Here is a 21,250-nt window from a genome sequence, read left to right as displayed (position 1 = left end):
CATGCCTTGCTGCTTCTTGACACAAGGGCCTGGGAGATGAACACAAGGGGCCAGTGCGGGGACAAACAAAGCAGATAAAGAACAGTCATGGAGGGGACTGATGGATGCCGTCCAGCAAGACCACAACCAAGGGCAAAACACTGAGTTTCTTTGCACACCTTTACCGACTGTGTTTGCCTCAGCCAAAGGGACAGAAACCACCCAAGAGCCACATTTCAGTCATCACACTGACAGCAGCAGCTCCTTTGAGAGCGACATCCAGCACATCCTATCAGCTGCAATGCTCACCGAGCTGCACTTGTGTCGATCCATAGCAAGAGGATAAGTGTGCCTCCTGCTAGACCAGAACATACATGCAGGCTGTAACACCTCTGAACCGCTCACCCAGCACCAGCACAAGGCCACCAGACAGTGAGGTCAGCATGGGGCTGGGCAGAGCAGCCTGCTCCGAGCTGCCGCCCCCTCTCCAAGCCCTGGACAAGGAGCCACCGGGACAGACCAAGCACTGCCTGCTACCTTACCTTTACCTTACCTTACCTTACCTTACTTTACCATGACTTTACCTTACCTTACTTTACTTTACCATGACTTTACTTGACTTTACTTGACTTGACTTTAACTTACTTTACTTTACCTTACTTGACTTTACCATGACTTGACTTGACTTGACTTGACTTGACTTGACTTGACTTGACCTGACCTGACCTGACCTGACCTGACCTCTGCCCTGCCCTGCCCTGCCCTGCCCTGCCCGGCCGCACCTCCCGCCCAAGGGCCACCGCTCTCTGCCAACCGCCCTCTTCACAAGCTCGCCTCTCATTGGCCGGAGCGCCACCAATCGCGAGCGCCTTCAGCTCACCGGCTTCTCCCCCCCCCATGGACACGCCCCTCCCCAAACGCCGCTCTCTGATTGGTTGCTGCGCCCCTGGGAGGTGTGGCCGGGCGCGGGGCCAGTGGGACCATGGGCGGGCGCCGCTCTGTGCGCCCCGATGGTGGCCCGGCCTCGGCGATCGCCGTCCCCGCCTTTCACGGAGCCCCGCACGGCGAGGGGAGCCTGGGGCCCGGCCCGGCGGGGCAGGCGGCGCGGGGAGGGCTGCGGCGAGGGGCTGGTTCCTGCGGGGGCAGCGGCCTGTGACTGACAGGAGGGGCGGTGCGCGCTCAGGCGGGGCGCGGGCTGCAGGTAAATGAACAACCCAGACCCACCTCAAAAGAGATGAAAGTTCAGTCAGGCGATCGAAGGACTTTCAGACAAACAATGAATCCGTTTGTGAATCTTCTCCTGTTTTTGGCTACGCTCATCTACTCCTACTTGGAGGCTTTCGTGAAGCTCTTTGTCCCTGTGAAGAGAAAGTCTGTCAGTGGGGAGCTTGTTCTCATCACGGGGGCTGGCCACGGCATAGGGAGAGCGACCGCCTTCGAGTTCGCCAAGCGTCAGAGCAGACTGGTTCTGTGGGACATCAATAAGGTAACGGTACAATTCATGTCTTGACTCGTTAATCTCTGAGGCCTCTGGGTTTGTAATAGCATAAGAAGGGCTGTGTACAAACTGCATCCACATCACCTGCTTCCGTGCCCGCTCCCATCGGCTCACAGCCAGCTCACTGACGGGGACGCTGAGCGCCAGTAGAGGGTTTGGCCCCACTTGCACCCGAGGACGGAGGTGTCTGGGTCCCACAGTTACTCAGCGCTACTCAGCGAGGCAGCGTGCACAGCACGTCAGAGTACCTGCAAGAGGGAGCGCAGCGGTCAGCAAGCTGCTGTTGGAACCGCTGCCTGGGCTGGCCGAAAAAGGCACGCTGAGACCAGAAGCCTGTTTCTACAGGGAAGCGGGTTTACCTTCTGCGCACTCTCTCTCTAGCCTCAGATATTTTGCGTACGTTGCTGAAAGATATGTCTCTCTACTCATATTGATGGGCATGACTGCACTGAGCTCTGTGTGAGCCCTGCTGCCCTCTGGTGCAGTTATGTGTGTAGACAGCGCCTTGCCAAACATTTACGTTAGCCCAAACTATTTCAGCAAAATTGACTAGAACACTAAAAGACCTTGGTGAGCCAAGGATGAACAGATGCAAACACATAGAATGTCGTTCAGCAGGGATCAAGGCAAAGTGCTGTGCATAGGAGCGACCGGCTGCACAGAGGGGGTGAGAGGCTGGGCAGCAGTTCACGGGAAAACTTTCTGACACAGTGGATCAGAAACTGCAGAGGAGTTCATCATGTCATCCTGAAGCATGAAAAAAATCCCAGCCCACCACAAACAAATAAATAAACAAAACGCCCAAGACAAGCCTAGCATAAGGGATTGTGTAAATAGGGAGGATATTGTGTATCTGTTCATGCTGCCCATTACAGCTAAGGCCAGACTCTGGAGGGGTGACAGAAAGCATGGCACTGGTCTCCCGATGTGTAAAGGGTCACTGCCAAGTGGTGTTGTCCATGTTCACTGGAATGGGTGAAAAAAGAATAAACTTAATAGCAAGCAAGATCTGGCTTTGGTGCTGGGAAATATATCATAAGGGTCGGTGTAACCAGCACTGAAATACAATGCCAAAGGAGGCGGTGGATCCCGAAGGTTTTAGGAGTATGATTCCCCAATCCAACTGCCTTCACAAAGGCCTCATTACTGGGGGCCATCAGCCTTAAGCAGAAGCTGGGGCTGAGTGGTGCTGCCTGGTCACCCAACCCAGGGACTTGCACAGCTTCTGTCAAGGGCTGAGCTGTCCCAGGCCATTTGTGAACTGGGGCTTTTCACTGCACGGGTCCCCATTGGCATGGCTTTCTGGCACCTGGGAACAAGGCTACAGCAAAGTCACTTCTGCCCTCCCTCAGTGGGTTGATATAATGACTTAGGGGAGCTTCTCTTGTGTGTGTGTCAAATGCCACTCTCATAAGAAACATCTCTCTACATGTGTACTTTGGAGAACACCTCTCTTCTCACATCCAGTCTGTGAATACAGAAATGCATAGGGCCACTTTTCATATCTCGGGGGTGTCAACCGGGCCTGTGTTCCAAGAGCTCTGCTTACAGTCACAGTGTCTGCCTGCTGTGCTGTGAAAGTCACCTTTCTGCAGCCTAGCTCCGTGTGCTTTCCCAAGGCATACTCACTCTCATTGCCACTTTCCCTTTCTGGCAGTCACTCTACACAGGTCCGAAATTTAAGGTCAGAATACTAGTCCTCCCATGGACCCCGGTTACAGCTCTTTCCCTGGGTCGCCATGGACTGTTCAGGGGCTTGGCAGCGGTTACACAATCAAGAGACATCTCCAGCCTCTAAGTGGTCTGCCGACGTGCCAGAGCAGCAATGCATGGGCAGGGTACAGTTGCTCACACACGTCTTTCTTTCCTGCCTCTCACAGCACGGCGTTGAGGACACGGCAGCAGAATGCGAAAGGCTGGGAGCCACTGTTCATGCCTTCGTGGTGGACTGCAGCAAAAGGGAGGAAATCTACAGCGCAGCAGAGAAGGTAGGGGAACAGGGTCACGTTCAAAGGCTTCCTCAAACATGCTCAATTTCCAGAAGAGTGGGGAAAACAAGGGCAGAGGTATTGTACACCAATCATGCAAGCCCTTGGAATCTCCCCACTTCTTGCTGCTTTCTGTATGGAGAGTGAAGTAGCACTTCTGAGATCGCACCCAGCCTCATCCTCTTTTGTGAGGCTCCCCTGTATCATGCCTCGTTGCCAGGTGTGCTCTTTAGACCTCCTGCCCCTGAAGGAACTTCTGCCTTCTAGTTTCCTGAACAGCACACAGACAACACTGGGGACATTTGAAACGGTTTTTGGAAAGGATATGGTCCAGCTGTGTCCAAACAGCCTGTACGTCCATAGTCCCAACTGTGACGACACAGAGCATACTGTGTCTGTGGGCAATGTGTAAATACTGGCAGTAGCTAAGGGAGAAGCATCAGATCTAAACCAGATTTCATGGTACTACTGCACAGTTCCTACCACATCTGGAAATGTGGTGCGATCTTCCTCTCCCTAAAAGAAACAACATGACGAATTAAATTAATGGTTACTCATCTTCCACAGCTTTGAATTTTTTTGATAACGAATGACATTCACTTTTCTGTTCTTTTTCTGTCCAAAAGGTGAAAAAGGACATCGGGGATGTCTCCATCCTGGTGAATAACGCTGGTGTGATTACAGCTGCCGACCTGCTCTCCACTCAGGACCACCAGATTGAAAGAATGTTTGAAGTCAACATTCTTGCTCACTTCTGGGTAAGGGCCACTACCATGTTCATAGCTACGCGTTCTTGAGGAGGCATATTTAGACTAACAATTATTTTCAGCTACCAGTGAATTACAAAAGCGTCTTTCAGATGTGTATAGCACAGGGGCACCTGGCTAGACTGACTGTTGGGAAACTTCATTAACCTCTTGCTGATCGGAGCCTGGCTGAGCTGTTTCATTCTCTCTTTTCATTCTCTCTTTTCTCTGCCTAAGCTAGCCAGCAACGGCTTCATCTGCAGCATGGGTTGGTCTCTGTCAGAGGTGTATTAGGGTTCCTCTTCACATCGGGTAGTTTGGGCAACTGCAGCTGAGTCCTGAGACCTTGCAAGCAGAAGACATACAGCTGAAAAGTAGAAGATACATCGCTGTGTCACCGCCTTCCCTCCTGGCTTCTTGAGCTACTTCCAAGCCCGTCTTCCATCAGTCCTGCTTCTCCCTGTGATTTGTACCTCTCGTCTCTCTGCAGACTTTCTCACAGCTTTCTCCCAGCTGTCTGAGTCGAGGTGACACAGCTGGGCCCTATCAGAGTTGGGCCTTGGGTCCTTGGCACACCAGCAGCTGACCCCTGGGGTAGGACAGCTGTCAGCAGGGGTTACAGAGTGGGAGGGTTTCAGCTGTTAAGGACTTATTGTTTGCAGCACAAGAAAAGAGAAGTTACAGATTAACGAGTGTTTTACCGTACGTGCTGGGGTGAGACACTGGCAGCGTTGCTGCTGACACCTGAAACCTAAAAAGCAGCATAGGAAAGATGTGAGCATCAGCCCCTGTTGATAGGCGAGTTCCTGAAACAGTCCTGTTTGGAAAATAGGTTGCCAATTGTACCAGCTGAACAGTGAACGGGTATCTCTGTGGCTCTCAGAATCTGAGGTGTTGTGCAGCACATAGCGTTAGCGATAGCAGTAGTTGCTTAATTAATGATAGTCAGGGTCAGTATCGAATATGCCTAAGAAAACTTTGTTCTTTTCCTTCCCCTCCCCCGCATTTTTACCTCTTGGTTTAAATGACTTTCAAGACCACAAGAGCTTTTCTGCCAACCATGATGAACAACAACCACGGTCACATTGTTACGGTGGCTTCAGCAGCAGGTCATTTTGTGATTTCTTTCATGGTGGCTTATTGGTAAGTGATTTTAGGATCATCTCTCTTCATATGTTTATTTTTAATTGCATCTTCTCCATCACAAAGCACAGAGTAACCAAAATAATCCTCCCACTGAATACGGTATGTCCAAAGGACAGTGATAAGGAGGAAAAAAGCACAACAGCCATCACTTAAGGATGCCTGGAGGTTCCTGCCAATTTGCTTATTAGCTCTGACTGAATCAGGAGCAATGCTTGTAGGGAGGAATAGTCATGTGACACATCAACTAATGGAAAGCTGCTCCTTTTTTCTCTCCCTCACCAATCCAGACTTTTGCTTATGACAAAAGGTATCCTCTTCCCTTCTCCTTCTTAGAAAGTAGTGCTTCTGTGAGTAAGACCTAGCCCTCTATAACAGCAGCTCCAGGTGGAGCAATCTTCTGGAAACACTCCTTACGGAGTCACTCATGGCTGGCAATGTGAGAACTCCCCAGCCAGGGATTTTACTGGGGTTACACTGTCCAAATCAATAGCAGTCAATAAGCTGATTTTCAGGTTCTGCTTTCTTTTGGAGTTGATTTACACTCCTGCCCTGCACCAATTTCTGTGGCAGTATGTTGCTCAACTTTTGCATGCGTAATGCTCCTCTATATTTGAAAACTCACGTGCAAATGGCATGAAACACTCCTATGTGGTGTGAGAAACAGTAGAGGGTTGTTCTCCATTTCTTCCCTGCCCAGCCTGCTGAATTTTAGAGGTTCAGGCTGCATTCCTTCTAAGAATCTTCTCACATGGGAAAAAAGGGAAGTCCATCGATTTATGCACATTAGCTAGAATTTTCTACGAATTCCTGAGGTTCATCTGTCTGTTCACAACTAAGGTGACTTTTTCTGAAAGATGCCTGCTCTGCACTCCACAATTACTCCGCAGGCAGCAATAGCTAATCCAGCACTACACTCTGGCACAGGCAAAATTAGAATTAGTCTCTGCCCTGTCTCTCAGCTGGATTACTTTTTATTTTTGCCTCCTAGTCAGTACTGTGTGATCTTCTAGGCCATTTCCCATCGTAGAAAGTTAGAAATCCTATGTCTGCCTTCTCATTTGTGCTCTTTGCCCTCCTGCAGCTCAAGCAAGTTTGCTGCAGTTGGATTTCATAAAGCTCTGACAGAGGAGCTGTCTGCCCTGGGAAAGGATGGAATAAAAACCACGTGTCTTTGTCCGGTTTTTATAAACACTGGATTTGTCAAAAACCCCAGTACAAGGTAACTATCAAAACTCTGCCTTCCTCCCCTTCCTTCTTTGCACCAAGGCACCACATATTAGCCCCAGCTTTAGCCCTTGTGTTCCAACTGACTCTAGAGAAGCAGTATATACCATTGGCTAAAGAAAATCTGCAGTGTCATTTAACCTACATAGTGGTTGCCTTTGAATTACCTGAGTGTGTGCATACATGAAGCATCCTACATCAGCTAGTACCACCCTGTTTTCCCACTGTAGCTCTTAAATGTATGCTTTCCTGTGCAGGCTTGTGAAGATTTTGGAGATTGAAGAAGTTGTAGAGGCCCTGATGGAAGGAATACTGACAAACCAGAAAATGGTTTTTGTTCCATCAAATCAACGCATTGCTTTACTTTTTGAAAGGTAAGTAGAAAAAAAAACCACAACATAAAAAACCCCCACATGTATCAAATATAACTTGCTGAGTGTACAACCCTCAAACTTGTAACATCTGATTCAAGATTAAGTTTTATTTAAGAACACATCACAAGGTAACCAAATAGTGCAGTGGTTCTTGCTAATGACAAAGCAGACATCATCCACAGAAATATTATGTTGAGTCCTCTCATAGGTCGTTATGATCTACTTTCTGCAGCTAACTGTTCTCAGTGGAGAACTCAACCAGTCTACAGGCTGATAGGGAGGGAGGGACAAGAACAAGAGAACACATTTTCTTCACAGATCACTATTTTCCTTTTGCCTGCAGACAACACTTTCTCTGAAACAGCAGCCTCAGAAAAGTTCCAGAAAGAGCTGACGACCTGCTGCTTATTAGTTTGTTTCTTCATGTCAACACCAAAGATTGAGGTGTCACAGAGGCTGGGAAAATTGCTTTGAAAGCACTATTGCTTAGCTCTGCCAAGTAAAGCAAGATTTGTCCTCTCACATGTCTTTAATATCCAGTATAGCTGCTCTGCTGCGGAGATGTTTTCATCAGAGCTCAGGTTCTAAACATAGAATTAACATCAGAACAACTAAATTAAGTTTTCAGTTAACTTCTACAGTATCTCATATAACACTTGGTAATTTCTTGTTTGTGAAAGCCATCAAACTTGGGTCTAACCTCAAATTTCTTTTTATGAGGAGGTGTGGAGATGTTTGGTTGGTTTTTTTTTCCCCCCAAGAAATCCCCAAATTAACCAGTTAATGCTTTGAAAGCAAAGACAATGCAAATGCACGTGTCGATGTTCAATATTAAAACTTCCTGGATCCTGCAGCAATATTGCAACCTAAATCGTGTCCAGTACCTACCTGTCCTGGAACTGTCATAAAAGGAGATGGGTGGGATTGGAGTTAAACTAGGCAGAGATTGATGAGGGCTATGTATTCTTTGGAAACAACGCTCGGTTTAAGTCTTAGTCTCAGTCCGTGTGTGTGCACACATTCTGCTCCAAGACCAGCTCACCTGCAGTGCCACTTTTCCCCATAATTTCTTATCCTACATTTAATTTCATGTTATTATCTCTTTCAGGTTGTTTCCAGAACGCGCCCTGAATGTTCTGAAAAAGCTGACTGATATCAAGTTTGATGCAGTTATTGGGCAGAGAAGCACTCAGTGAAAATCAAAAATTGATTCTCATTTCCCAGTGGCATGAGTGAAAACAGAACATGTGCTGAGCATAGTTCAGCTGGTTTAATTCAGAGCAGAACGGACACAGATGCTTCCAGGCCACCATTTCCAAGCACACCTAAGGGTTTATCCCACACCTGCAGCAGGGACATACCTGCATAACACGGAGTGTTAACGAAGCAGAGATGCATCTCTAGCAGTCTAAAGGGCTGCTTTGGCTGTACGTCACATTGCCTCTATCTCCTAGTGCTGAGGCAGACAGGAATTCCCACAAAGCCCATCTTTGGCACAGCACAGCTGTGTACTTGAGTGCACAGGGACTGCCTGAGAATATGTTAATCTGGGCTCATCCCTGAGCAAAGATATCTTGCAAGAAGCAATCTATAGAGGAGGTGAGTGGGATGTTTCACCTCAATTTATCTTTTTAAATTTAAAAGAATGTGCTCTAATGAACACTCACAGTTTTGCATGCTTTTGTAGTGAGTACCTGAAATAACGCAGCCTTGTTTGTACTGTAATATGTAATTACATCAATTATCAATTATGCATTAGAATCATCAACATGCCTTATTCCGAATAAATACAGTTCTCTAACCCAAAGGTGTCTGTCAGCAGTGAAAGTCATCACCAGGTCCTAGTGGTGCATTTAAGGTATGGTATCAAGTAATACACCCTTTCCCCGTATCATTTGTTGGGCAGGAAAAGGACCCGGGGGTGTTGATCGATGGCCGGCTGAATATGAGCCAGCAGTGTGCCCAGGTGGCCAAGAAGGCCAACAGCATCCTGGCTTGTATCAGAAATAGTGTGGCCAGCAGGACAAGGGAAGTGATCATCCCCCTGTACTCAGCATGATGAGGCCGCACCTCGAATACTGTGTTCAGTTTTGGGCCCCTCCCTACAAGAAAGACATTGAGGTGCTGGAGTGTGTCCAAAGAAGGGCAATGAAACTGGTGAAAGGTCTAGAGCACAAGTCTGATGAGGAGCGGCTGAGAGAACTGGGATTGTTTAGTTTGGAGAAAAGGAGGCTCAGGGGAGACCTTATCGCTCTCTACAACTACCTGAAAGGAGGTTGTAGTGAGGTGGGTGTTGGTCTCTTCTCCTAAGCAACATGTGATAGGATGAGAGGAAATGGCCTCAAGTTGCACTAGAGGAGGTTTAGATTATTGGGTATCAGGAAAAGTTACTTCACCAAAAGGGCTGTCAAGCATTGGAACAGGCTGCCCAGGGAAGTGGCTGAGTCACCATCCCTGGAGGTATTTAAAAGCCATGTAGACGTGGTGCTTAGGGACATGGTTAGTAGTGGACTTGGCAGTTCTGGGTTTACTGTTGGATTTGATGATCTTAAAGGTCTTTTCCAACCTATGATTCTATGATTTCTCACACTGCTCATCTGCAATTCCCAGACACCTTTAAAACACCTTCCTGAGAAAACAGTGCAGTATTTATCTACAGATTACTGGGTGCCCTCCTACAATTCATGCATGCTAGAGAATGGGATTTATACATGAGAATGCAGACCCAGTTGGACTATTTTTTCTCCTTACAAGGCAAATAATCCAACGTAATGAAAATTCTGCAGTCTGCTTCAGTATTCGTAAGTAAGTCAGACTCATGTATTAAAGAGCAAGGTTATGCTGAGCCAGGAAATCTTCTGTTCACATGTATCGGGCGAGTTTAAGTTGAAGGCTACAGGGATTCTGCACCTGTGTACAATGCAAGAGAACTCCTGAATACGTCTTCATGTTGACTAATTAACACATTCATCACAGCACAAAGTTACATCCATACAGACACCAGATAGCACATGTGCCTCTGCATATCTCTTTTCCTTCTGTCTCTTCAAACACACGTGCACCAGACTGAGGGTTTATGTATTCCACTTCTCTGAAATGCTGCCTGGCTGACAGGAGAAGATGCTGCAGGAACAACATCCCTGTGAGGTCCTGAGCTTTACCTTCCCATCTCTGCTCGGCCCCTTCTGGGTGCAGGGGAGCAGTGGAGTGGGGATTCTTGGCAGGAGGAGGCATGCCAGGTGCCACAGGTGGGGGCGAGGCCGGCAATGCACTGATGGGGTGCTGCCCCACTGCTCCTGAGCGAGGATGGCAGAGCAGGTGCCACAATGTTGAAAGGGTCAGCCACAGTCTGCCAACCACGAGGCCAGGCTGCAGGGACGAATCAGGTCCCCGGTCACACCAGGAAGCCACTTCAGTTTCAGCAAGGTACAGGTCTAGGCATGGCATGCTGACAGCGCAGCCCATGCAAGGGCCGGGGCCAAGACCAGGACTTAAACATGGATGCCAGGCCATGGGGCAGAGGGCGCATGGGGGAAGGCTCCAGATCAGCCTTCTCAGAGCTCCTTATCACAAGCTAGAGGGCTGCTCTGATGGGACCCACCTTGACCAGGAGGTTAAACCCCCACAGGTCTTTGGCCTGTGGCACAAGAGAACAGCACCTGATGAAACACAGGTCAAAGACCTCTTCCGAGCACAGATTATCTTTCCAGCTACTTGTGCAACTCCCGACTGCGCCAGGCACTTGCTGGCTCGCAGCCATCCAAGGGAGGCCTGAACACGCTCCCACCTCTGGCACAGGTGGAAACGGGTGGCTTCCAGTGGAATCCATCCCACTCACCTGAGCATTTCATGTTGTTCTGTAAACTGAGGGTCTTCAGAAAGGGAGAGCCCTCATCATCAGCTCCTCATCATTCAGCTCTTCCTGCTCTTACGTGGCAACAGGTAGAAGTTTGTGCTGCCAGCAGCACAAATGGTTGCTCAATGTGCTAAAGTACACAAAACTAGCCCTCACTTGCTGAGGCAAGCAGCTCTGGTGCCAGCACAATCTGCAGCGGTGTGCTCTAGTGCGGTGCATAGGAGGGTTTCCCAAACTGGGGGAACCTCAGGGGGAGCCGAGAGACCCTCCAGGAGCCTACAGCAGCTTGTGTCACAGAGGCTGATGAGATCTGGGTGGGACCAGGAGCAATGGCGGCCAAAGCCCCCTTCCCCGCCTATAAAAGAAGCCCTCAGGGAGCACTAGCGATCACGGTGTCACACAGCAGGGCACTGAACCTCTATCAACTTGACCAGGGAGCAATAGTGTCCACCTGGCAGAAAGCCATGGCCTCTCCAAGCTCTGCACCCACCATGACTGACACAGCTTCCCAACAGAGCTCTGGTGGGAACGCGCTGCTGCCCAGGTGTCAGGCTGCAGGGTGTGTCCTGCTCTTATGCCAATACCTGACAGCTGCAGTGAGCACACCTGTGGGAGGTGCGCCCAGGTAAAGGAACTCCTGTGCTCAGTGACAGAGCTCTAGGAGGAGGTGAGCAGGCTGAGGAGTATCAAGGAGTGAGAGAGAGTGAGAGAGTGGGAGAGAGAGACCGACCGACCGACCGACCACTGGAACTGCACCCTACCTTCCCTGAGACAGGCCCGACCGGCAGACAGGACGCATGACACGGGGGATTTCTTGTCCTCTTTCTGCCTGGCTGGACACAGTGATTTAAGGGATAGGGGACAATGGCAACACGTTCCTGCCAAGCACAAGTGCTTCTCCTCTGTGACTACCCCGCCTTCCCAGGTGCCCTTGTGTAATAGGTATGAGGCTCTGCAAGTGGAACCGAACAATAACAAGGATGGTTCGTCTAGCTTGGAGGTGTCGCTGAGGTTAAGTCAGCCTGTGCCCTGCATCAAAACTGCTGCCATAAAGAAAAAAAGATGGGTCGTTGTCATAGAAGATTCCCTTCTGAAGGGAACAGAAGGCCCAGGATGCAGATCAGACCCACTTCTCAGGGAAGCCTGCTGCCTCCCTGAGGCCTGGGTTAAAGATGTGACGAGAAAGCTTCCTACCCTGGTACTGCCCTCAGATTATTATCCATTATTAATTTTTCAGGTAGGCAGCGATGAAGTTGCAACAAGATGTCTGAGGGCAATCAAGAGAGACTTTAGAGCCTTGGGACGACTGGTTAAGGGATCAGGAGCACAAGCAGTGTTCTCCTCTATCCCTCCAGTTGTAGGGAATGATGAGGGAAGAAACAGGAAGAGCCAGCAGGTCAATACCTGGCTCCATGCCTGGTGTCACCAGCAGAATTTTGGGGTTTTTGATCATGGGTTGGTCTACATGACACCAGGCCTGCTGGCGACAGATGGGGTACACCTGTCTCAAAGGGGGAAAAGGATCTTTGTGCAGGAGTTAGCAGAGCTCACTGAAAGAGCTTTAAACTAAATTTGAAGGGGGAAAGGGATAAAACCATGCTCACTAGAGATAAACCGGGGGGCAGCATGCCAACTGTCCAAAGAAGGGCAATGAAGCTGGTGAAGGGTCTAGAGCATAAGTCTTATGAGGAGCAGCTGAGGGAACTGGGGTTGTTTGGTCTAGAAAAAAAGGAGGCTCAGGGGAGACCTTATCGCTCTCTACAGCTACCTGAAAAGAGGTTGTAGCGATGTGGGTGTCAGTCTCTTCTCCTAGGTAACAAGCAATAGGACAAGAGGAAACGGCCTCAAGTTGCGCCAAGGGAGGTTTAGATTATTGGGTATCAGGAAAAGTTTCTTCACTGAAAGGGTTGTCAAGCATGAGAACAGGCTGCCCAGGGAAGTGATTGAGTCACCATCCCTGGAGGTATTTAAAAGACAAGTAGGTGTGGTGCTTAGGGACGTGGTTTAGTAGTGGACTTGGCAGTGCCAGGTTAATGGTTAGACTTGATGATCTTAAAGGTCTCTCAACCGAGAGCCACTTGCTCTTCTCCATGTTGCCTGAGACTGCAAGTCTTCTGCTTGGCATAAAGAAACAGATGCAAAAGGAAGGATTTAAGCCTTCACCTCCTGAACACCAGTGACAGAATTGAACCATCAAGACTCCCAGGCTCTTCAGTTCTCTTTCTGGCCACAACAGACAACTGAAACTTCTCCCAGATTCTGGTCATTATGGGTGCCTAGCAGGAGCCTACGCAAGCAAGCTTCATGTAGCCGCCCACAGCTAAGTCCCAGATTTGAAGAGTGGTACCTCACACCCTGCCTTAGGACTCCTTATGAGTCAAGTTAGTGACTCTGGCCTCATGCTCTGCCTGCCTCTGAGGTGCCTCTTGGAGTCAGCACTTCTCTTTCCTCCCTGCCTCCTCGATCTTGGCCGCAGCACTGACTGGAGCCCCGTGCCAGGAAAATGACAGCACCACTGAGCCATGCAATTAGGGTCTGGCCCAAACACCAACACGCTAATTAAGAACAAAACGAAGTTCCAAGAGAAAAGTAGGAAGTGCCTAGCTATGAATCTCTCTGCTGGAGCTGACCCAGTCTCCCGCAAACAAGATGAGTAAGAGTGCAGCTAAAGCACCAGGACATTGGCTAGAGGGCTGTGGAGCTCCTTCCCCACCTCTTGCAGCTGTTCCACTTTCAGAAAGCACAGGAGTGTGAGGACCCCACAAGGATTTTATGTACCAGGTGCACTATGTATTCCCTGAGATACTGCACCCAGCATGCAGATGCCACTGCTGTGACTGCCCTGGAAGCTGATGAGGCTCTCTTCCCCAGTGTGGGAGACATGAAAGAGAACTCTTGGTATCACAAACCCTATAGCTGTGTTTGCAAGCTACATGGCCAGGCACTGCGCTCATGCACTGTTTTGCAGTCATCCATACTGTCGAAGTGTTAGGATGCTTCCTGGCATAATTTTGGCCCATAACCATGCCTGGCAGCACATGCTCTGGCATACTGTGGGGGCAGTGAATCCCCAGGCACAAAGCTGCTGGGCAGGCAGTGTGGGTGAGACCATCTTCTTTGCAAGAGGAGTGGAAGTTTACGGACACAGAAGCCTTCTGACGACACCATCCAATCAACACTGAATAAAACAAAGGAGCAGCTGTGATAGTTTCCCTTTGTCCACTATATATGCAGACCTGACTGGTCTGAAATTTGAGATGCTCATTATTAGAGGAAAGAACAACATTTAACAACAATATTTAATGACAATATTTAACATTCATAATTACTGTCTTCATCATAATAGGTTAAATTTTCAAGAGTCCCTAAGTGGCTTCAGATCATCTCAGTCACATCAAGTCTTCCTGAATCTCTAACACCACGGATTAAAGCTCCCTGCGGCACTGTAGCCTGATCTGTCCTCTCTAGCAATGTCTGAGAGTGCTTCTTCGGAGACTGGCTCTGCTGCATTTTTCTGAAGTCCTTGAATCCTACTCAGAATGTCAGGAAAATCACCCCAAATTGTGTTTCTTGTCACAAACCGAGGCACTTACAAGTGAAAATCATGGCTGTACATCCTATTGCTACTGTCTGCTAGCACTGAGGCCCCAACCTCACGATTGGGGCAGCACTCATAGTATTTTAGGTTTGCATAGTTTGCAAACCTAGGTCCACATAGGTCCAAAACCTTAGGTCCACATAGTTTGCAGGTAACGCCGGTATGCATTAAAAAAATATGCAATTTTAGGCAGCATTCTGAAATAAATTTTTGGTACCCTAAACCTTTCAGATTCTTTCATTCTGTATCTAGTATCTGGCCATGCATTTTGCTGTTTCCCAAGCAGGTCTCATGCTTTCTGTACTTATGCTACAGTTTGAGCTCACCACTAAGAGGATTGTAGTTTCACTGCAGAACTTCTATTAGAGTATGAATAAGCTTACATTTATCCAACAAGCCAGGTGTTCCTACAAGTAAACATGCTCTCATGAAAACTATTTCCCCTCTGCGTTCTCAGCCTTTTGATGTTCACAGCTGGTAGCTGATCATTTTCCAAAACATCACAATCAAAATGTTTTTCAAGAAACAACATTCTAGTTAAACAGATGCTGCAACAGGAAGATATGCTCATTGCTCAAAAATAATCCAGTGACAATAGTGACTGTGGCTTTTATATAAACGTATTCCAGACACTCATGTTCACTAGTACCTACCAGCCTGCTAATCACAAGGTAATCTCTAATGGGAAAAAAACGCAAACACTGAGCAGGAACTTGCACTAATCTTTTGATGACCACATAGCTTTGATGATGAAATTCTGGTGCTTTCTTTTGAAGTGTTGACCTGGAATATAGCACGTAAGTTCTTTGAGCTTTATAACACTGACACCTGCACTCTAACAGAGGTGAAAGATTGAAGATCATGTAACAACTGGTTTTACTATCATGCAGAGGTGGTGGTCTGCGTTTACTCTCATCTAGTGATTTCTGTGTAGTTGCGCTGAAATTATACTGGTAAAAGACACGATTCAAGTCTCTGGTATGAAAAGCGATGAGAGAAAAAAAAAGTATTTATCTGGAGCTCAGTTCTCCAAGCCCTTAAAGCACACATGTGCAGTTAACACCAGTTCTGGCTGCACAACCTAATCAGTGTTATCTTCCCAGCTAAATACTTTGTTCACGTGGCACATTTCCACTTCCATCCTCCTCTCTCTCCTTGACATAAAATGGTATCAAGAGCCCTTTCAAACACAAGCACAATTCCAAGGGGATTTTAATGAGCTTGTCTGGAAGGAGGCTACACCGTAATTTACAGCAAGCAAAGTAATATGGGACATAAAAAGGTAAAACACTTTAGATGAATTGGTTATTTCCTTAGACGTACCCTTTTAGGTCACTCAGAGCTAGGTCAGTTCCTGTGAATTTAATGAATACTTTCAGACAAAACAAAAAAAAGTGTAAAACATTGAGGAAGATAAATTGAGCTAAGTTTGATTTTACAGGTAAAAAGCAAATGCCTACTTTTTTTTTCAATTAAGTCACCAAGACAAAAGATGTGATTTCCATGCCTCTGATATGGAAAAGAAAACCTTTACACTGAGATATGACGATGTAGATCCTGCTTCACAAAGGCTCTGCATTTTATACATACAGTTTAGTTGTTTGTTACATGACAGATCTCTGTTTGGCCAAGGAAGCTCTACTTGGGCTACACAGTTAGCATTGGCCACAGGACACATCAGGATCCCACTGTGCCAGTTTAAAATTACACATTTGATAACTGTTTCTCATTTCAGGAAGTTTAAAAGAGTACAAGCGCAGTAAGAATATTCTACTGAGCATGAGCTAAACTTTATTCCTCACAAGGACAAAGAATGTAAGAGCAAAACCAGTCTGACATTAGCACACTAATTAACAGAGGCACAGTTACAGCTAACACAGCTATGTTGCTCCTGAGATTCAAGGGAGTATCTCTGCACAGGACTATGGAGATACTTTGTAAAGGATACTCCTTTTGTATCTGTTACTTGTAATGGATACAACATCAGGAATGAGTGGCTGAAAATAATTCAAAAATGCAACATTTTATGAACGTAGTTTATACTCACTGTTTATATATTAATTTTCTAAATAAATAATTCCTGACTCACCAGGATTATATTGTTCCTAATCCATACGGTTAATCAGTAACCAATTTAGGGGCAGCAGTGACTGCAGCTCACTTCATGCTCTCTCTCCTCAGGAGCAAGGAGTACTTAAAAAGGAAGGAATGGCAGCATGTGCCAAACAGAGGTGTATTCTCCTTTAGCAGGGTGGCATAAGTCCGTGTATACCCCAGGCCTATATATAAGAAAGCAGCAGTGATGATTTTTGAGATAGTTATTTTTCAAGCCATTTTTTCAGTCTTGCCCTGTCACACACTACACTGTCTTTACATCTGCAGCCTCAGAAGTCATGAAACTTAGGGCACTCCGTACACAGTTACATTAAGCACAGATCCTCTCAAGTTCACATAATATGGGTCGCAGACAACCAGATCCTAAAACATGATCCCCAAAACTCTAAAGGCAGTCTTAGATAATGTCTGTGCTGTGCAATGCTGAGCTACCTCAGCACTAGCTCAAAGGCACTGAGAAAGAGATGTTTTGCATATATAGATAGCCCCAGGTTTATCTGCTACCTTGGAGCCCAGCAGTGGTACAGCTGTGTTAGTGCAGCTCTGTAGTCACATGTTTTGGAAAGAGATTGTTCTTCATTCAGCAGCTAACTTGAGGATCTCTGGACAATGCCAAGTGACAGAGTGCAAACCTATATTCAGTGCATGACACCTTCTTGGCAAGTTACAACTACCTGGCATGCAGTCTCTATCTGAAGCCTCTTCAAGGTAGGTGTTTATGCTCCTGCGGGATCTTACCCTGTAGGAATATCTGACACATATGGATTTAGCTGAGCTTAGCACACAACGCCACAGTCACTCAACACCCAAAGATCCTTTCCACCCAGGCTTATGTCCTGTCTTTGAGTTGTCAGGTCATGATTTCTCTTTTGGACAAAATGAACTTCATTTTTCCCCTTGAAGAGTAATACTGGAAAAAAAACCCAAACAGCTATTTAAGCTTTCACAGTTGGCTCTTTAGTCATATATCTGCTTCTCTTTTTTTTTTTTTTTGAGAATTGTTACTATCAGGGAACAGCAATATTTTTAAATTAGTTTTTCAGAGGGCACTCCTGTTCTCAAAGCATCACTGCTTGATAAAAAGTCTCTATCTCTTGCCTGATGGGGCACAGTTGGAAACTATATCTTAGTTTGCTAACATTAATCCTGGATACAAGATGTATTAAAAATAGACAGCAGAAAGATACATGACAATAAAGGCCGGTTTCAAGAATCTATGTTTTGATTTGTTGCGTTTCTCAGATTAATAAGTCACCCCTTAAGGCAAGGAGATAAAGTATCAAAGTCTTACAGATCCCTTGAAGCCAACCAACCAACACAGTAGCTTAGCAACCATTCAGGCTTTATTCATTTGTTGTAGACTGTTCTAAATGATCACTAATCCTGCTACGAAATTTCCAATTCCATAGGCTCTACATTGGCTCACTTCAGATACAGTCCAAAGCCTGGGAGTCTGAGGTCCCTTTCACTACAAATATGCATCATGCAGCATAGCATACACAGACTAGTCTTTTGTGTTCTTAAATTATTGTTGCAGAGCTAAGCAGATGTCTGAATAAACTTAAATACATTAGGAGACTAATCAGATTTCTATTTACTAAAATGTAGTTCCTGACTAGTGCAATTTTATAAATATTAACTGCATTTTCTAGAAGGCATTTTCTAATTCTACAATCGCTAACCTAACAAGCCAATATAGATTTAAACTTAAGTCTTTAAGAGAACTCAATCACATAAGTTATTTTATGTTTACTAACAGAACAGAGGAAAAGCATTTACCAGAACAATCACAATGGATCGCCAGGAATCCAGCCTCCAAGCCTCTTCACGTTCAGGAAGAGGTAACCTCTTTCTGTCATCAGAGATTATACATCACACATGTAAATCACTACTTGCAAGGACTTAGTAGATATGCATATCTAAGGGCAGGAGGGGAGCACTTGTGCCAAAACCCCCAATGGAAGCAAAACAAAACAGTGGTGTCTTTGTGGGTTGAAGTCCTGATCAAACTATTACTGAAGTCAAAGGGAGCCTTTACAACTGTTTTCAGGGGTGTTGGATGAGAGCCACAATACATTACAAGCAGTATTGCTAGCTCTCAACACCAGAAATAAGAGTACAAAGGCATTAGTTTCTCATTTAGAATAGCAGTCTGCCCACTGATTCCTCCTACCTTTTTACAGAACAGAGCAACGAGCTTGCTCCAGTCCCCGGCGCTCATCTCAGGAAGCTGGGAGGTAAGATTTCCTACAATTTCTTAAGTGTCAAGCTTTCATCTTGAGAACTAATCTGGGGAAGTGAAGCACCTGCCAGGCTGGACATTGTGGACATACGATGTAGAAACTATGAGGCCAATAAAGAATAAAAGCATGCACTACAATAAGGCAAGGAGAAAACTGCAAAACACAAAGCTCTGACAAACTTATTCGCATCAGACCATCAGCTGTGTTCCTGTGGTTTTCAAGGCCTGCTGGGAAGCCCCCTTCTTAACCCTCTGACCAAGAGGTCTGTCTGTATGGGTCAGTTTGTCCGATCACAGCCTTCTGGAAACTGCTCATGGCCAGCAGCATTTCTGCCACATACATACAGGTTGGTACCTTTAAAACACATGGATGGATTTGGGGAGGATTGCTTGGGTTTTTGTATGCAGAAAAGTAGCCACTAAAGCATTGCTGAATCAGAATTTTCTGAGATGTATTTATGCAAAACCTAAAATGTTTTGGCTTGATCAAAACTAATGCACTCTGGACAGTTCAGCAGATCATGTAAACCTTTCAGCTGTTTTGCTACTGGATTTTCACCACCTCTGACCTCTATGAAATACATGGCGGGGGGGGATAACCACCCAAATCCATTAAATAGTTATATTTTAGATAATAACTATTATCCCTATTTTCCCATGGATAATGTTCTGGTTCTTTCTCAAACAGGCCAGCTCAAATAGCTGTGTTAGTTACTTGGACATTTTTGCCTTTAAAAACTCCAAAATAAACGCGCATCTCCTCCTAAACACAGTATATGTGTATTCTATGTGGAACTGTAAACCTCCAGCCACTCACTCTCAGATAAGCACGGATTTATAAAACACCTTCCTGCTTTTCAGCAGAATTGTGTTGAATTCAGGAAAAAAGGAAATCCTAGAATTATTATGCACATCTATAGAGGTGAACTTGGCACGCAGCATGAGGGTCCAGCTTTCAACTCTTGTTGTATGTACCTGGAAAAACTTGAGCTATTTAGCTGTGGGGCTGGAGGCAGAGGGCATTTTCAGCTGGCAAGCTGTGCTTGCTTTTGTGCAAGGCAGTTATTTAAGGGGATTCCGTACCTCCCAGGGCATGTATTTCTTTAATAAGGTCTTTCTTCAATCCTGACAGCCTGTAAAACATTCCTAGCCAACTCTTTTCAAGTTCTCAAGTCAAGCTTTAAGCAAAACTGGACCAAGACTTACCCTTATTGCTCCACAGGCAGAGAGGCACTACAAACAAAGAGACTGAAACAAACCTGGGGGAAAGTGTGTAACAGGGAAACGTATGTCTGCACTGAAGGGGGTCTAGAGCAGCACTCTGCGAGACTTGTATATATATACTGTACAGGCCAGAGCTGGTGGGCAGGTGAGGAGAAAGGAGCTGGTACAGCCTTTTCCTCTTTCTCCTAGATCCTTCTCTCTCTGAACAGAGCGAGCAGGATCCTCCAAAATCTGAAGTGGGATCACTCTGATCTGTATTACCTAGGAGGTTACACTAATTCAGATTTTGGGGGCACAGGGTGATGGTATTTCTCAGGAGTTGCTCTGCCTGCCTCTGCTTCCTGTTGAAGGGCAGCTTTTTTATGTGCCAAGAGGAAACGAGATAAACTTTGGTACGTGGCATTAAACCAGAAAAGGGAAACACAGTTATGAGAGAATAGCAAGCCAACAGACTCATTTTCACTGTGAAACTGTCCTGGGACGGATGCCTAGCATGTGCTCCAGCAGCACTCACATGCTTTACTCATGTGCAGACTTCGTGTTTTTTTCTTTTTTTTTTAAATTGGCCTGGAAAAGACTTTTTTCACAGAAACCACTCTCTAATATGGAAAGAGAACAGTCAAACTAAGAGATAACTATAGCAAGAAGAGTAACTATTCTCATATGCTGCTTGATAAATGAGTGGAGCTGGCACAGAAGGATGAGCCACCCTGCACAGCCATCAGCCCTTGCTGACCTCTGCGGTTCTCCTCTGTCCAAGGAGATGAAGCAAAGTGCAGCCAGTCAGCAACACTGCATCAAAGTCTGCCCTTCCAGCAGCAGCAGCTGCTTTGTGCAGTCACCGTAAACTGCCTGAGCTCAGATAAATCATAGAATCGGTTTGGTTGGAAAGGACCTTTAAGATCATCAAGGCCACCACTAAACCATGTCCCTAAGCACCACATCTACATGTCTTTTAAACTCTGCTGCAGGCCCACTGTTAAATAGCGATGAAGCTGCACGTTCCTGGTGTTACAGCGAGGTTTGCCTTCTCCCCTCATTTCACAGCAGCAAAACCCTCATGTGCAGCTGCCTCCCCTCGACGTGTCATTTTGGCCACGATTCTTAAAAGGCGGCCTTGGGAGCACAGCTGCTGTAGCACGCTGGAGCCCTCGCAGCACAAACCTCCTGCCCCGCCAGGTACAGCACGGTTCTGGTGAAAGGCCAAGAGAAGTAAGAAACGCAGTATCAGTGCGGACACCAAACCCTTCCTTCTCCTAA

General features: G+C 46.5%; 1 protein-coding gene across 1 annotated transcript; it reads left to right on the top strand.

Moving 5' to 3' along the window:
• Nucleotides 1-1,218: 1,218 nt before the first annotated feature.
• On the top strand, nucleotides 1,219-8,742 carry LOC137664815 (estradiol 17-beta-dehydrogenase 11-like). The gene is made up of 7 exons (XM_068403323.1): nucleotides 1,219-1,465; nucleotides 3,358-3,465; nucleotides 4,092-4,223; nucleotides 5,248-5,354; nucleotides 6,439-6,576; nucleotides 6,839-6,955; nucleotides 8,064-8,742. The coding sequence occupies exons 1-7, from the start codon at nucleotides 1,256-1,258 to the stop codon at nucleotides 8,149-8,151; spliced, it is 900 nt and encodes a 299-aa protein (XP_068259424.1). The 5' UTR covers nucleotides 1,219-1,255; the 3' UTR covers nucleotides 8,152-8,742.
• The last annotated feature ends 12,508 nt before the right edge of the window (nucleotides 8,743-21,250 follow it).

This window comes from Nyctibius grandis, chromosome 6 (assembly GCF_013368605.1).
Source record: "Nyctibius grandis isolate bNycGra1 chromosome 6, bNycGra1.pri, whole genome shotgun sequence".
Lineage (NCBI taxonomy): Eukaryota > Metazoa > Chordata > Aves > Nyctibiiformes > Nyctibiidae > Nyctibius > Nyctibius grandis.
Note: the sequence above shows the minus strand (reverse complement) of the source record. Positions and strands in the feature narration are given on the sequence as shown.